The following is an 18,286-nucleotide window of genomic DNA, read 5'->3' as shown; positions in this document are numbered from 1 at the left end:
CATAACTCTATTTTAGTTACTACCCTACAATTATCAGCATAAAGATTTATAAAAATTGATGTTAATTCCTTGAAAGAAAGACACACTAAGGGAACTCTAGGTCATTTTCTACTTGGTGTATAAAGAATATAAACTTCATGCTTATTAAGAATTGACTTATTCATTGAAAGAAACATAACCAGTTTCAAGTTGTCCCTATTCTACTTTAATGTCACTGTGAATTAATTATAGTAAAAATGAATTTTATTCCTAAATTCTAGGAAGCTAGAGTTAAAGAAACAGGGAAGGTTTAGAAAAAAAGGAGATATTCCAGTTTGTATTTAAAAAATACAAATTTTGTAGGCATAAAATATGGAGGAAGAAAGCTCCAACAGCACAAAGGCCAGAGGGAGAAACATGGAGGGTCTTGAAAACAAGGGAAAATGCGGCTAGAATTCAGGTGCACTTTGGGGTATGTTTCATGATGACATTCCAATAGAAATAGATATAGAAAAAAAAATTTTAACGTTCTGATTACCATACAGTATAATATGTGTAGTATATAGAAAGTTCTAAGATCAGGTTTTAAAGCTAGCTCCTATTTTCAGTATTTACTTCTTATAATAAATAATCTTAATTTTGTATAATAATATATTTTGAAAACCTATTTTACATAGAACATGGCATTGATTTTTACACTAAGCAATAGACATGTCTTGTCATATCAAATATTATAATTTCAAGACTGTTAAACTATCAGTATAATTTATACTTTTCTTAATGATAAAATATTCTAGTATTTTAAATTATTGCCATTTTTCATTAGAATGACAATGAAAAAGTCAGAAATTAAAATCAAATATAAATGTTTTGCTATGCTTGTGCATAAACATGTTAGAAAATAATCTCATAATATCCTTAATTGGGAAATTAACATAAATATTACAACTACCGTGGTTATTTCAAGGTATAAGTAGGTTTCCTGTGTAGTTGTCTTTTGCTTAACAACTAAAATGTCACATCAGGGACAATGGCAACACATATGGGACCTTTGTAAACATTTAAAACAGCTCTATCTCTGGAGGCACAAACTGCAAAATCCAGGGATGTTTGGCAAGCAGAATGTGATTAGCCCCTCTTGTGTCCCCCTCATATGGGTGCCTTGTGCAGGGCACAACCTTCATGGCTGCATATGGCCATACTGCTGGGAATATAACTATTTGCAAATAATCCAAATGTGTATGATTTGTGTCTATTAATAATTACCTGTATTTCAAACTAACCATCCATCCTACATTTGTTCGTGTTGGAATTCCATTTACAACTCGCAATTGTTTTGTTTTGGCGCAAGATATTACTGGATCTAAAAAGAGGACCAAACAACATTTTGACAAAACATTTTGAAACAACCTGTGCCTCTCAGCTTTCTTAAGCATTTGACGGTAACTACACAAATGTAACTACTGTAACTGTGTCAGAAGTACATTTTGGAAAAAATCAAAGGTAAATAGAGTTACTACAGTGCCAGATCAGACCCAAAATGTTTGCTCTCCTCATCTAAGTAGGTAGATAGCAAAGAAAAAGTAATCAACTCAAGGTCAGCAGAATTGACATCATAGTGACAGACTTTGCTCTCTAGGTACAAGTTCTTCAGGTCTAACAGCAATTGTATTTTCCTTACCAACCTCAACACGACAGAAGGATGCTATTTACAGTGCTTTTTTTCCTAAATATCAATGGAAAGCCCCAGTGGGGGAAAATATATATATATTTGGTTTATTACTTCTGAATTTGTATAGTAAGAATGTAGAACTGTTTTGCAACGTGTTAACCAAAGTGATCTTAATTGAAATGATATCCAAATGACATAATTATGTTTAAATCATTATATCCAAATGATATAACACAGACTCTTTGAAGTAAACTTTTTCCTGACCCTCGTCAGTGTTCTTTGCTTTATCCTATCTACTCTTGTCCATGGTCTAAAACAGATTTCCATTTGCTTCTTCAGACACAGCAGGTGGTCTCTCAAACCAAAACATTTGAGTAACTTCCTTCAGCCCAAGAAATGTGTGATACAAGCTCCTAAATGCAGTTTAGATTTTCCCAAACTGAGGATTAACTGAACCTTTCACATTGTGTCATCTTTTGCCTCATAGAAAATGCAAAGAGCTTTAAAGATAGAGCAGGATAAAGACAGTGCATAACTTTCCAACCTTCTAGTTTCATTCTTTCTAACTTTGCCATCCTGATTTAATTTAAAGGATGGTGAAGGTCCACTGGATATATTCTGCCCCAAGTTAAAAAAGCACTATACATGCTTTTTCAAAGTTTAATATAATATTTTCTGACAGAGCAATGAATTTTGATATTTAGCATGCAGCTGTCTTTGTAACACCTTTATACATTTACACAGGAAAAGTGTTCAAATAAAACAATTCATGATGGAAGTTTATATAATGATATTTTTATGAAGTAAATAATGATCATTATGACACATAGATACTAAGATATAATAAATTCTTTTGAAGGATTACTTACGGTCTAAATTGACTATTGTAGGTGTGGTATCGCCCTCACCTGTAAAAACAAATATATACATAATTCATGTATACATATTTCTGTATGTAAAAATAAAATGTACTATTCAATAGTACATCATTTTGTATTGAAACCCAAATATCCATGAATTGATAATTTAAGACAATTCTTTACATTTATTCAAAAATATAATGTAATAATACCCTTTTGAATAATTCTGTATCACTTTTATTATACAAAGTTGAAAGTATGGTAGTGGGTGATGTGAGGAAAGCCCTGTTTTATGATTTCTGAAGACTCTCGGGCATGTGGTTTGATGATGTTGGCACTGCTGGAACCGAGGAGCTGCCTCATTCTCCCAACATGCCAAACACTGTACACAATGAACATTCCACTGCTTATTATTGTTTGTTTGGGCCATTCATATAAACTATATAGCTTTACTGTAATTTTGGCCCATTTACATTATTGCTGAAAATTACTTTTATCTTTTATATGATTAAGGATAATTGAATCTTCCTCTATGTTTCAGAAAACTTTTTTTAATAATTTGAGAATATAGAAATCCACCTCACTCATGGAAAAAGAGGAATAACAAAATATAATTATGTTTTGTCAGAATATTTCAAAGATTGGTTTTTCTAGGTAGTAAAGGGAAAAGTATAAAAAAAAAAGAGAACTTGGAAACTGCAAATAAATTATGACTAACACTTCATACTTAATTCTTTTTTATAACCTCTCTACTGAGTGGGGTTTAACTGCTGCAAAGAGATTGGCTTGGAAGATTCTAGAATTTAAAAATACTTAAGTAGTAATGAATGAGGCCCAAGACATTTCCTGGATTTTAATGTGTGACTGTTTAGAATTGATGACATAGAGTTTAATCAGGCATTGTTTAGACCCAGCTGGTTGTTAGTCCTTAGAAGTGCCCTGAGCTCAAATAAACCAGCAACAAAACAAAAATGGCATATGGATTCCTTTGTAATAGATGAAAAGTTGATTTTCATTTATGGGGAATTTTGAGAAAATTAACACATGCTAAAGCTTTTTTGTTTATGTTCATTTTCCAGATCTAGATATTTTAAGTGAATGAGCATAAAGGTGAACTATAAATTTCATCATTTCCCTTTCCTTTTAGTTTATCCCAAGGGAGAGTTTTGTCTTAGAGTCAGCTGAGGTAATTGTTTTAGTTCATAGTATAAATGTGGTCATTAAAACATCAAGGATATTGGTTTTTCCACTTAATTTCTAAAAATTCCAAACTGAAAAGCTGTTTATTTCTTATATTGTTGTGGTGAGAAAAGACTAGACTATTCATTGTATTCTTTTTTTAAATAAATGTTTAATAAGATAACATTTGGGATACAGCCTAAAGGGCACTTAAAAAAACAAAACAGAGAACTATAGTTCTTAAAACAAAAGAGTTTAATCTCCAAAATTAAAAACTTTTGAGGCACTGTGATTGATTGCATATTCATTGTATTGTTAATTGCGTATCAAGTTTCCTACTTTTAAGCATCAAACTAAAAGTTCTGCAAAGTATTCAGTTTGTTATTGTGCCTCATTAAAATATTTAAATTTTTTAAATGTTTAGATATTATAATTTAGAGGCTTTAATAATTATATATATATATATTTTTTTTTTTTCTGTAAGCCAATATTTAGAAAAGCTGTAATACCACTTTAAGTCAGATTTCTAAATATTCTGGGTAGTTTGTTAGATTGCAAATTGTTAAAAAGCATTCTAGTTTCTTCAGCTTTCAAGGCCTTTTCCCTTTTCCCTTAAAATACTATTTTCACTTCACTTCTTTTACTTTTCCTTCATATCTCTACCATAGTACTCAAATCTGAATAACTATATATGATACAAATCTTGTTTATATTGACTCAACTTAACTTTGAAGAGGGAAAAGTTGTCAATGATAAAAGTTTTTCCTGTGGAACAGTAGAGATATATGTGTCTATGTGTTGATATGTGGCCTCAGAAAAAACATGGGCTCTTAGTAAAAGCATAAAGAAAACTTTCTTTTAATAGATCCTTAAAGTTTCAACTCAAATTCCAAACTTTATGAACAACGCATATTTTCCAGACTGATATTTGTATTCCCATTTCATTATATATTTTAATATTAACATGTATGTATTTAAATGACTGTATTTGTGATTAGGTATGTAGCTGTCTCCTCTCTACATTGAAAATGATTTGAGTACAGGAGACACTGTTTATATTTTCTATACCTAGAATGTTATATAGGGCTTTGCACACAGTAGCAGCTCAATTTAAAATTATTAATAAATGAATAAGTACGTGCAAACTGAAGTGGAAGAAATTTACCCAAGGCACTTAAAGTGTTAGAACTATAATTTTTACCTAGGAAGTCAGAGTTGCAACTCTAAACCACTGCATTCTCTTAACACTTAGATACTGAAATATATATCTAATTAATACCTAGATACTATATAAGTAGATATATATCTATTTAATACTAAGATATAGTGTGTGTACACGTATAGACAAATACAGACATTTCTACAGTTTTACTTTTGCATCTTGATAATCTTAAAATATATAACATATCATTTTGTAAAACTTTTTAAAGGAATACAAAAAAAAGAAGTAGAAACCTTTGCATGTTTTGTAATGCAAATGTACAGTGTGAAAATGATATATACAATCTCTGAAGTTAAATAGATAAGAAATCAAATCTTCTGAAGATAAATATTTTTAGCCTTTCACTAGTGATAAAATATAAAGAAATCCTGGTTATATATATAGTTAGAAAAATGACAGCAAAATAATTTGCTGAAATTAATGTTCAGAATGCATTGAAATAAATGTTATCTGCAATAGCATTTAATCAAATACTAGTAATGCCCCCAAGTCTTTCAATACCACATTACTAATTTTTAGTTTAAAAATGTTAGTTGACCATATGTTTAAAAACTTTTTTAATTAGCGCTTCCCTGGTGGCTCAGTGGTAAAGAACCTGTCTGCCAGTGCAGGAGACATAGGTTCAATCCCTGACCTGGGAAGATCCCACGTGCCAAGGAGCAACTAGGCCTGTGTGCCACAACTACTGAGCTTGTGCTCTAGAGCCTGTGTGTACGTTAGTTGCTTAGTCGTGTCTGACTCTTTGTGACCCCATGCGGTGTAACCCGCCAGGGCCCTCCGTCCATGGGATTTCCCAGACAAGAATACTGGAGTGCGTTGCCATTTCCTTCTCCAGGGGATCTTCCTGACCCAGGGATTGAACCAGGGTCTCCTGCATTGCAGGCAGACTCTCTCTTTACCATCTGGGCTAATAGGAAAACCAAAAAAGTGAAAGTTGCTCAGTCCTGTCCAACTCTTTGTGGCCCAGGCCAGAATACTGGAGTGCTTTTTCCCTTTTCCAGCAGATCTTTCCAACCCAGGAATTGAACCAGGGCCTCCTGCATTGCAGGCAGATTCTTTACCAACTGAGCTATCAGCAAAGCCCCAAGAAGACTGGAAAGGGTAGCCCATCGCTTCTCCAGTGGATCTTCCTGACCCAGGAATTGAACTGGGGTCTCCTGCATTGCAGGCAGAGTCTTTACCAACTAAGCTATGAGGGAAGCCCTCCTGAATCAATATATATTGCTAATATTAAGTTTATTGATGGTGGGGCAAGGCAGTCTTTCTAGCCCAGTCAGAACCATGGCCATGTATTGCTTCAGGATTGCAAATAGGAATCTTTTGAGGGAGGAAAAATCTCTTTTAAAAGGTCAGCAAAATGTCTCTTTGTCTAGAGGAGAGATGAAATTGTGTGTATATGTATTGCTATCTGGATTGCATCCTTATTTTGGGATCAACTCTAGCCCTCCTGTATTACTTCCACCTCCAATTGAATTATCATTTTAGGGCATGCAGTATACTTAAAATAATTCACCTGAAAAAGATCACAAAATGTACTTACAACGAGAAATAGGGCAATAATCCCAAGGAATGAGAGGATTCCCTGTGTAACACCAGGGACCGTGAGCATCGTCATCAGGATTCCGACAGTAATTCTTATTCAGCTTAGTAGCATCTGGTTCCCAGAAGATATGCCTGCATAAACAGCAAACTCGGAACATCACAAGAAGCACACATCTTGTCCAAGAGAAACAAAACAAGAAGATACAACCCTAGCACATAATTTTCATTAGAGGCACAACATAAACTACCTGCTGTGAACTTTTCTTTTTTATTTTTTGAGACTTTGTTGTTGTTCTTGCAGTTTGGAAGCATGTTCTTTAACTGAGGGATAAGGCTGAATAATTAGCATAGATAAAATGATTAAAAAATTTATTACATTGTTTCTATTAAATAATTATACTGGGAAGGTAACAATGCACCATGCAAGAAAGAAGCAGATGATAAAGATCTAAGTTATAAAATGTATAAAAATATAAGCTATTGCAAAAATATTTATTTTTTCATGTTTCAGAAACATGTAAACAAGCTTCATTAGCAACACGGCTATGACAACATACAGGAAGATACACTGAAAGCACAGTGTGCTAATAAACATTAAATTTGAGAATTTCACTGGTCATTTAAGATATAGTTTTTGAAAGATAACTGAGTAACATTTCAAGCTATCTCATTTTACATCTTAACTAAATTTAGTACAAAAGAAAAGCAAAAAATGCTGTATATTATTTTATTAGACCATGCCCACTCATATGTGTTCTGTGCTTAGTCTCTCAGTCATGCTGGGCTCTTTGTGACTCCATAGACTGCAGCCCAGCAGACTCCTCTGTCCATGGGGATTCTCCAGGCAAGAATTCTGAAATGGGTTGCCATCCCCTCCTCCAGGGGATCTGCCCAACCTAGGGATTCAACCCAGGTCTCCTGCATTGCAGGTGAATTCTTTACCATTTGAGCCACCAGGGAAGCCTGCCCACTCATATAACATCAACATTAATTAACCATCATGCTTGAATTTAATCAATGTGTCATTTTTAAAATTTGGGAAGAACTTCAACATAGAAACTTAGACTGTCTTTCCAAACTCAGGTTCACTTTTTGGACCAATAAAACAAGAAAGACATGCATGTAACAGATTCTACTACGTAGACTTGCATACTTACTTAGACCAACCTGATGAGACAGGCTCTAAGATTATGCAACTTTGTATTTGAGGAAATTGAAATCCACAGAGAACAATTAATTTGTCTAGGGTCACATATTTTTTCAGCTGTAGATCAGGTGTTTGAACACGTAGCATTTTCCAGAGTCTTCGTTCAAAATCATCACATCGCATTACCTCTTCACGCAGTCACAGATTTGTTCTTAAACCAAAATGGTACCATGCAACTTACTCATTCATCAATAGCCTACAAGTTCTTTCCAAATGACTTTTAACTATTCCCAAAGGCAAATCAAAACACAGTGAATTTAAAGTTATAATAATTGTAGTTCCTGAATAAATATGTTGTAAATTTCCAGTGATATGTTGATAAATATTTAGCAACTGGCATTTTGAACTGTGTATGGAGGGAGTCTGTAATTGCTGTCCTTGCAGATTTCTGTAGCATAACTTCTTCCACCATAAAACTGTCAAGCATCTAATGCTGGAATCACTGAAGGCAGAGTTGGTTACAGTTATTTCTCACAAGCAGGTAAAGAGCTCACTCTACCCCATCATATTTCTAAAAATGATTTAAAACTACCAGTGTTAAAATGAGCATTAGTTTTGGCCATGCCAATTCTTGCTAAAATTCTTAATGGACCCATATGGGCTTAGGATAAAACCCAAATTCCTTAACAAAGGTTAAAGGGCCTGTATGGCTTTGCCACTAGAGAATTTCTTCTCTATGCCCACTGACCAAATGTAACTGCTTAAACCTTAGGGTTAATAAAAGTATTTCCGATTTTCAAACAGTTCAATTTAAGAGCTTTTGGACAAGTTGTTTCTTCTGCCTGAAGTTTTTTCTGCCTGTGTTTTTCCTCCTACACTTCTTTGACCAACTCCTACCAATTATGTGTATCCTGCTAATGTCCCTTCTGCTAGGAAAGCTTCCTAACCATCTAAGTCTGGCTGGCTTCTTTGCAGTCCCATAACATAAAATGTAGTGTTTTCATGGAAAATTCTTAAAGAGATGGGAATACCAAACAACCTTACCCACCTCCTGAGAAACCTGTATGTAGGTAAAGAAGCAACAGTTAGAACCGGACATGGAACAATGGACTAGTTCCAAATTGTAAAAGGAGTACATGAAGGTTGTCACCCTGCTTATTTAACTTATATGCAGAATACATCATGTGAAATGCTGGGCTGAATGGAGCACAAGCTGGAATCAAGATTGCTGGGAGAAATAGCAGTAACCTCAGATATGCAGATGACACCACCATTATGGCAGAAAGTAAAGAGGAACTAAAGAGCCTCTTGATGAAAGTGAAAGAGGAGAGTGAAAAAGCTGGCTTAAAACTCAACATGCAAAAAACTAAGATCATGGCAACCAGTCTCATCACTTCATGGCAAATAGAAGGGGAAACAATGGAAACAGTGACAGACTTCATTTTCTTGGGCTCCGAAATCACCGCTGATGGTGACTGCAGCCATGAAATTAAAAGATGCTTGCTCCTTGGAAGAAAAGCCACAACAAACCTAGACAGCATATTAAAAAGCAGAGACATCAGTTTGCCAACAAAGGTCCATCTAGTCAAAGCTATGGTTTTTCCAGTAAGAGTTGGATGATAAAGAAAGCTGAACACTGAAGAATTGATGCTTTTGAACTATGGTGTTGGATAAGACTCTTGAGAGACCCTTGGACTGCAAGGAGATCCAACCAGTCCATCCTAAAGGAAATCAGTCCTGAATATTCATTGGAACAACTGATGCTGAAGCTGAAACTCCAATACTTTAGCTACCTGCTATGAAGAACTGACTCATTGGTAAAGACCCTGATGCTGGGAAAGACTGAAGGCAGGAGGAGAAGGGGACAACAGAGGATGAGATGGTTGGATGGCATCACTGACTTGATGGACATGAGTTTGAGCATGCTTCGGTAGTTGGTGATAGACAGGGCAGCCTAGCATGCTGCAGTCCACGGGTCGCAAAGAGTCGGACACGACTGAGTGAATAACAACAATGGATTTTTTAAAATATGGCATTGGCATTGCTGTTTCAGCCATTCCATACTACAGAGTAAGATCCATGATGGCAGAATTCTACTTAATTTTGGAGTCCTAGAACTGCAATTTCCTATAGAGTAACTACTAGCCAAATGTGGCGACAAAGTAGTACATGACCTCTCCAAATTGAAAGTGATGTAATTATAAATACACACCAAATTTTGAAGCTTTAATATAAAATGTAAAATATCTCATTAGTAATTTTATATTGAATACATATTGAAAGGAAAAGCTTTAGAAATGCTGAATAATATAAACCTATTATTTAAAATCAGATTAATTACATCTTTTGCAGCCAAAGATGGAGAAGGTCTCTATATAGTCAGTAAAAACAAGACTGGGAGCTGACTGTGGCTCAGATCCTGAGCTCTTATTGCAAAATTCAGACTTGAAGAAAGGGAAAATCACTAGGCCATTCGGATATGACAAGCCAAATTCCTTATGATTGATTATACAGTGGAAGTGAAAAATAAAATGATTAGATTTATGGATGGAGATTTGTAACAGGAGGTGGTGACCAAATCCATCCCCAAGAAAAAGATGCAACAAAACAAAATGGTTGCCTGAGGAGACCTTAAAATAGCTGAGAAAAGAAGAGAAATGGAAGGCAAAGGAGAAAAGGAAAGATATACCCATCTGAATGCAAAGTTCCAAAGAATATCAAGAAGAGACAAGAAACCCTTCTTAAGTGAACAATGCAAATAAATAGAGAAAAAAAAACAATAGAATGGGAAAGACTAGAAATGTCTTTGAGAAAATTAAAGATACCAAGGGAATATTTCATGCAAAATGGATACAATAAAGGACAAAAATGGTATGGACCTAATAGAAGCAGAAGATATTAAGAAGAGGTGGCAAGAATACACAGAAGAACTATACAAAAAAGGTCTTAGTCACCTGGATAACCACAATGGTATGATCACTCACCTAGAACCAGAATGTGAAGTCAAGCGGATCACAGGGAGCATAACTACAAACAAAGCTAATGGAGGTGATGGAATTCTAGCTGAGCTATTTCAAATCCTAAAAGATGATGCTGTGAAAGTGCTTCACGCAATGTGCCAGCAAATTTGGAAAACTCAGCAGTGGCCACAAGACTGGAAAAGTCAGTTTTCATTCCAATCCTTAAGAAGGTCAATGCCAAAGAATGTTGAAACTACCCCACAACTGCTCCCATTTCACATGATAGTAAGATAATGGTCAAAATCCTTCAAACTAGGCTGCAGTAATATGTGAATTGAGAACTTCCAGATGTAGGAGCTGGGTTTAGAAAAGAGAGGAACCAGAAATCAAATTGCCAACATCTGTTGTGTCACAGAAAAAGCAAGGGAATCCCAGAAAAACATCTACTTGTGCTTCATTGACTGCACTAAAACCTTTGACTGTGTGGATCACAACAAACTGTGGAAAATTATTAAAGACACGGGAATACCAGACCACCTTACTTGCCTCCAGAAAAAACTTGTATGCAGGTCAAAAAGCAACAGTTAGAACCAGATATGGAACAACAGACTGGTTCAAAATGGGAAAGGAGGACATCAAGGCAGTATATTGTCACCCTGCGTATTTAACTCACACCCAGAGTACCTCATGCAGAATGCCAGGCTGGATGAAGCACAAGCTGGGATCAAGATTGCTGGAAGAAATATCAATAACCTCAGGTATACAGATGACTCCACCCTAATGGCAGAAAACGAACAGGAACTAAACAGCCTCTTATTGAAGGTGAAAGAGGAGAGTGAAATCACTGGCTTAAAACTCAACATACAAAAAATTAAGATCATGGCATCTGGTCTCATCAGTTCAAGACAAATAGATGGGGAAACAATGGAAACAGTGACAGGCTACTATAAAACTTAAAAGTACAAGTGCGGCTTACATATTTGAATTGCATATTTATGTTAGAGAACACTGCTTTAGAACTATCACTGTTCGTGACAGTAAATCAATCAAAACTGTATAATCCACTAGTGAGTAAATTTTGAAACAGAATAAGAACTTTAAAATGGAACCGGGAACAAAATGACTCAACTTCTCTAGGTCCTTAAATTCTTATACACACATATAGAACTATCTTCAGTATATAATTATGATGGTCAAATGTGATAACAACTCATATAAAGCAACCATGTTGTAGATACTTTGTTAAATGACACTACCTTTTTTTTCTCTTAATCCTTTTGCATATATTCTGGGATATTTAATAAAAATCTCTTCTATGTGATAAATATGTCTCATAATTCTTTTATTATTTCAAACACACTAGCGATTTGCTGGGGAAAGATAGTGGAAGGCAACTGCTTTTTTGTAAATATATTCAATGTCAAAATCTCATTGAAAGATATGGGTTTTCAATTCCATATCTATTCCATTAATTATAGAAAAATTGTGTGTCAAAATAAACGTATACAAGGAAACATATCTCAATAGGTTTTTAGTAAAGTGGAATTTTAAGGTATCTAAGTACATGAAGATGATAACATCAATTTTATAAACTACTATTAATAAATAATTATAATGCGAATATAGAATATATTCTATACAGAATATAAACATGTAAGGTACCATATGAAACACTAGATTTGACATTTAATTATTCATGTCTTATCAAGTTGTATAATTGTTTTCTCAATATGAACATATCCTGCTTACAGGTGAAGCCAAAACATATGTCTACTTTTTGTTAATGTCCCCAAGGCACCTTTTATAGACCAGAACACACAGTAAATGCTCAATAAATATTTGCTAGTTTGAATTGTTTGCCACATAGGGAGAAAATATTGTATTTAGTTACACTGAATAATCAATCTAATGTTTCTATTAGGTTACTAAGATACGTAAATGAATAGAAAGAAATACCAATGCATCTCCATACATCTATCTGCTGCTATCACTACATACTACATATTTAAAGAAATAAATTTACATACCGGTGTAAGTCTTCCATGTTCTTATCCCACATCGAACATGTTAGTCCAGATCGTGTTTTGGATAAACTGCCCATATAATTTTTGCCATTCCCACGATAACAATCTAAACATAAAGTATATGAAAACTAATGAATCCTAGGGAGTATTCTTAAAGACATTTTTACAAACATATGAATTCATGAAAATCAACATAAAAATGAAAGCAACACACTGAAATATGTGCAAAGCAAAGGGACTTAACTATCTCTAATAAAACATTTTTTAAGCCAGATTTCTTCTTCATTAAAATGAAAGTTTGTACATCAAATTACAAACTTAAAAAAAAATCCAAAGAAAAATTAAATAAGTGCCTCTTAGGGACATCAAAGAAAGAAAAACTTTGTGCTGTTTATTCGCTCAGTCGTGACCAACTTTTTGCAACCCCACAAACTACAGCACACCGGGGTTCCCTGTCTTTCACTATCTCCCGGAGTTTGCTCAAACTCATGTCCATTGAGTCAGTGATGCCATCCAACCATCTCATCCTCTGTTGCCCCCTTCTCCTCCTGCTCTCAATCTTTCCAGCATCAGGGTCTTTTCCAATGAGTAGGTTCTTTGCATCATGTGGCCAAAGTGTTGGGAGTTTCAGCTTCTGTATCAGTCCATCCAATGAATATTCAGGGTTGATTTCCTTTAGGATTGTCTGGTTTGATCTCCTTGCAGTCCAAGGGACTCTCAAGAGTCTTATCCAACACCACAGTTCAAAAGCATCAATTCTTGGCCACTTAGCCTTCTTTCTTGGCCACTTAGCCTTCTTTCTCACATCCGTACATGACTGCTGGAATAACCATAGCTTTGACTAGAGGGACCTTTGTCAGCAAAGTGATGTCTCTTCTTCTTAATACGCTGTCTAGGTTTGTCATAGATTTTCTTCCAAGGAGCAAGCAAGCATTTTTTAATTTCATGGTTGCAGTCACCATCTGCAGTGATTTTGGAGCCCAAGAAAATAAAATCTGTCACTGTTTCCACTTTCTTCGCATCTATTTGCCATGAAGTGATGGCACCAGATGCTATGATCTTAGTTTTTCGCATGTGAGTTTTAAGCCAGCTTTTTCACTCTCCTCTTTCACCCACATCAAGAGGCTCTTTAGTTCCTCTTCCCTTTCTACCATTAGAGTGGTATGATCTGTATATCTGAGGTTGTTGATATTTCTCCTGACAATCTTGATTCCAACTTGTAAGTCATCCAGCCCAGCATTCCACATGTTGTAGTCTACACATAAGTCAAATAAGCAGGGTGACAACATATAGCCTTGATGTACTCCTTTCCCAATTTCGAACTGGTCCATTGTTCTATCTCCAGTTCTAACTGTTGCTTCTTGACCTGCTTACAGGTTTCTCTGGAGGCAGGAAAGGTGGTTTGGTATTCCCATCTCTTTAAGGATTTTCCATGTTTGTTGTGATCCACATGGTCAAAGGCTCTAGTATAGTCAATGAAGCAGATTTTTTTTTTTTAATTCCATTATTTTCTCTGTGATCCAACAGGTATTTGCAATCTGATCTCTAGTTCCTCTGACTTTTCTACACCCAGCTCCTACATCTGGAATTTCTTGGTTCATGTACTGTTGAAGTCTAGCTTGAAGGACTTTGAGCATTACCTTTCTAGCATGTGAAATGAGCGCAATTGTATAGTAGTTTGAACATTCTTTTGCATTGCCTTTCTTTAATATCTATTTTCCAATGGAAAAATTTTACTCCACAGAAGAGTCACAAGAGATATAATGACTACTCATGTACCAGTCACATTTGTTGACTTATGATTTTTGTCTTACATGAGGTTGACATTCTGGGTCATTCAAGCCAGCTGTCTCGCAAATGCTCTTTAATTTAGTCTTGTCTGATTATCCTTATGAATGAAATCAAGTTAAATACAGAAATATTATATAAGGTGATATTTTGTTGCATTTATAGCATTATTTCATGTGACACATGATGTCAGTTTTTTCAATTATTGGTGATGAGTTTGATAACTTGGTTAAGTGATAAAAAGGAAAAAGGTCTCTTCATATATAACAAAAACAAGCAAATAAAAAGTTCTGAGACCTTTGAGACTGACAACATCCTATTCCCAAACAAATTTTTAAAAAATGGCTTAGGAATACTTTGACTAATATTGCATGAATCAGTTATTACTATGTTGGTTTTAAAATATTACCTTTCTTTCTTGTATTTTTTTATTTCTTGGTATTCTTCTCTAACACAGAGTTTTACCTTTTCCCCCAACTCCCTTCACTTAAGTATTACTCAATACTTCTAGTAGTAGTACTAGCAATGGCATTGGCAGAACTACTAGTAGAAGTAGTAATGTAAAGATGGACTCATGGATTCTCTTTTTATTCAACATGATATATCATCTATTCCTGTTGTTCATTTTAATGCTCAAGTTGTTACAAATTTAGCCAATGGAAGCCACGTTAAAATGATTCCTGTGCCTTTTATCATGCCCCATGTGATTTTTTCACTTTTTTTCAAACGAGCAATTTGCATTCTGTTAAACATTGATAGGAGTGACATATTCTTAATTTTTAAATTAAGAAAAAGAAGTTAAGTTCTTTCTAATATATATGTAGCAATTTCTACATTTGAAAAAAGCACTGCTGCTACTGCTAAGTCGCTTCAGTCATCTCCGACTCTGTGCAACCCCAGAGACGGCAGCCCACCAGGCTCCCCCGTCCCTGGGATTCTCCAGGCAAGAACACTGGAGTGGGTTGCCATTTCCTTCTCCAATGCAGGAAAGTGAAAAGTGAAAGTGAAGTCGCTCAGTCGTGTCCGACTCTTCGTGACACCACGGACTGCCGCGTACCAGGCTCCTCCGTCCATGGGATTTCCATATTCTTAAATAATCTTGCGTATTTTAAAAGTAACTAAAAATTCTGATTTTTATGTGAATAAATATAAAAGACTATAAAATGTTACCTAGAAATGCACATCAACATTAAGATTATTTTCTTTTAAATTTGGTAAGCCAAAGAATATTATCATTGGTTTTAAATATGCTATGTGATTAGAATAAATAATAGGTGTTCTGTGCTTAGTGGTTCAGTCATGTCCGACTTTTTGTGACCCCATGGACTGTAGCCCACTAGGAGCCTCTGTCTATGTGGTTTCTCCAGGCAAGAATACTGGAGTGGGTTGTCATGACCTCCTCCAGGGGACCTTCCCAACACAGGGATCCAACCCAGGTATCCCACATTGCAGGCAGATTATTTACCATCTGAGCCACCAGGGAAGCCCAAGAATACCGAAGTGGGTACCCATCTTTTCTCCAGGGAATCTTCCTGACCCAGGAATCGAACCAGAGTCTCCTGCATGGCAGGCAGACTGTTGACTAGCTGAGCTATCAGGGAAGCCCCAAGATAATAGGTAGAAAGCTTAATAAAAATTTTAAATAAATTGTCCAGGAATTAATTTAGTATAGTATATATTTATATTTACTAAAGTAAATATAATTTAGTAAACTATATTAATTTAGTAAACTATATAAATTAATTTATTAAAGTATATATAAAATATACAGTAAGTATATTCAATAGCTGTGTTTTGGTATTCATGATTTAAACTTAAATATACAAATTCAAATGATATGGGATTTGATACAAATAATATAGCAATCATTACAATACACAATAAAATTGTTTTCAGAAAGCATAATTTTGTAAAATCCAATTCTTGTACCTATGCAGAACGTATCAGTTAAAATTTCCTCTGACAATGCTATTTTTTCCTTTATTATGAAATCTTAAGCCTTTGGCTGTTAAATAGTAAATTATTTAAATAAGTTCTCACTGAAGAAAACAATTGTGCAATGCAGTATATGGTACTGCTCTTTAATACATTTTTCATTTTACACCTATGTTTTCTGAATTAGAGAAAGAGGATGAGCTATAAGCTAGGTTTTTTTTTTTTTTAAGTAAACTTTATATTCTAGAATAGCTTTTAATTTACAAAAAAACATATAAGTTTGTATAAAGTTCTAATACACCACATAGTTTCCCCTACTATCTTATATTGGTACGATGGATTTAACACCACTATTCAACATTATTACTAACTGAAGACTATTTTGTTCCAATTTATTCATAGTTTTTACCTAGAGTACTTTTTGTGTTCTAGGATGATGCCACATTACATTTAACTGTCATGTTTTTTAGGCTCTTCTAGATTTAACAGTTTTTCAGATTTTCTTTTTTGATGATCCTAACAATTTTAATGAGAACGGTCATGTTATAAAATGTCCATCAGTTGGGTTTATGTGATTATTTTCTTCATGATTAGATCTAGGTTATAAGTTTTTGAGAGGGAGACGTGAATTTTTGAGCACTTGCTAGCTTTCTGGCAAAAGATACTCCAGCCTTACTTTGTGTTTTTCTTGCCCTAGGCATGGATTCTTCAATTTCACCAGAGAGCCATTGTTAGTGATGAAAAGTAAGAAGACAAGAAACAGGTGTGCTCATTGCTATTTGCTACCATTTTTTCTAGTCCCTCTCATTTTATAGGGCCAAGCTCTGTGTGTGTGTATGTGTGTGTGTGTGTGTAACTGATCACTTCTAACTCCAGTCTAGTACAAGAATTTTTCCTCTTCTCTATTTTAATGGTGTATTTCCTTTCTCCCATAGTAAGAACACTGATTGTAGGTACATGAATGTATTTCTTCATTTTCTCAATCCTCCAATGCACACAAGATAATGTCAAATCTGCTACATCCTAACAACAAATTTATACTTTAAAGTTCAAAACACATTTACAGTTATCTACTTTTAAATGTATTTCAGTGAGGCTATATATTAAAAAAATTGTGTTTAAAAATCATTTTGAAATTTATTTTCCAAATTCTGTAGTAATGGTATCTCTTTGATACACAGATAGGTATATTTCTGTGCTTTTCCCCCCATCTTTCTTGAGATTACTTTTTGAACATTTAAAACACTATTAAAACATTAGTTTTGGTATATGAGAGTATGTATTCAGACTGTTCTCATTTTCCCTCTAGCTTCTGTGTCATATTTCTACTCACTGCTAGCCACCATTAGAGTAACCAATTTCATTAGTTTCTGTTTATGGTGCTTATGTTTCTTTGTTTTACTTTTCTGGCAAAGATACATACCAAACATACATACATATATATATGTAATATGACTATATATATTATACGTATATGTTCTATGTATGTATTATTATATCCCATTTTTTATTACTAGGAGTAAATACCTTTTATTAATAGAATACCAAATACATATTTTAGTGCCTTTTTTCATTAATAATATACTTGAAAATCACTTCATATTAATTTAAAAAACCCTTATCATTCTTTTGCAAATCCACAGTGTTCCATTGTGTGAGTTTGCCAGAGTAGATTTGTGTTGTTTTGCTACCATACAAAATGCTGAAATTAAAAACTCGTGCATATGAGTTTCCATATTATTGGAGCTATATATTCAGATAGTGTATTGTTAGGTGAAAAGATGGATGCATATGTAATTTAATTATTGTAATATTCCATTCCATATGGATTTTACCATTTTCCATTCCCAATAACAAAGTGTGAGAGTTCATATTCCCATACAGTTTTGCCAAAAGATAGTGTTGACAAGATTTTGAATCTTTGTGAATTTATATGTGAAAAACAGAAGTCCCATATTATGAAAAATCCCTACTTATA

At 34.4% G+C, this 18,286-nt stretch overlaps 1 protein-coding gene across 1 annotated transcript in view; it reads right to left on the bottom strand.

The window, feature by feature from the left end:
- The window catches only part of HGF (hepatocyte growth factor), an 81,915-nt gene that overhangs the window by 7,445 nt on the left and 56,184 nt on the right, over nt 1–18,286 (bottom strand). The window contains exons 11-14 of the mRNA XM_055589463.1: nt 12,589–12,691; nt 6,453–6,586; nt 2,521–2,559; nt 1,246–1,342 (exon numbers count right to left, since the gene is read on the bottom strand). Of these exons, the coding sequence (XP_055445438.1) occupies nt 1,246–1,342; nt 2,521–2,559; nt 6,453–6,586; nt 12,589–12,691 (373 nt within the window). The remainder of the gene's footprint in view (nt 1–1,245; nt 1,343–2,520; nt 2,560–6,452; nt 6,587–12,588; nt 12,692–18,286) is intronic.

This window comes from Bubalus kerabau, chromosome 8 (assembly GCF_029407905.1).
Source record: "Bubalus kerabau isolate K-KA32 ecotype Philippines breed swamp buffalo chromosome 8, PCC_UOA_SB_1v2, whole genome shotgun sequence".
Lineage (NCBI taxonomy): Eukaryota > Metazoa > Chordata > Mammalia > Artiodactyla > Bovidae > Bubalus > Bubalus kerabau.
This window is presented reverse-complemented; position numbering and strand designations above follow the sequence as displayed.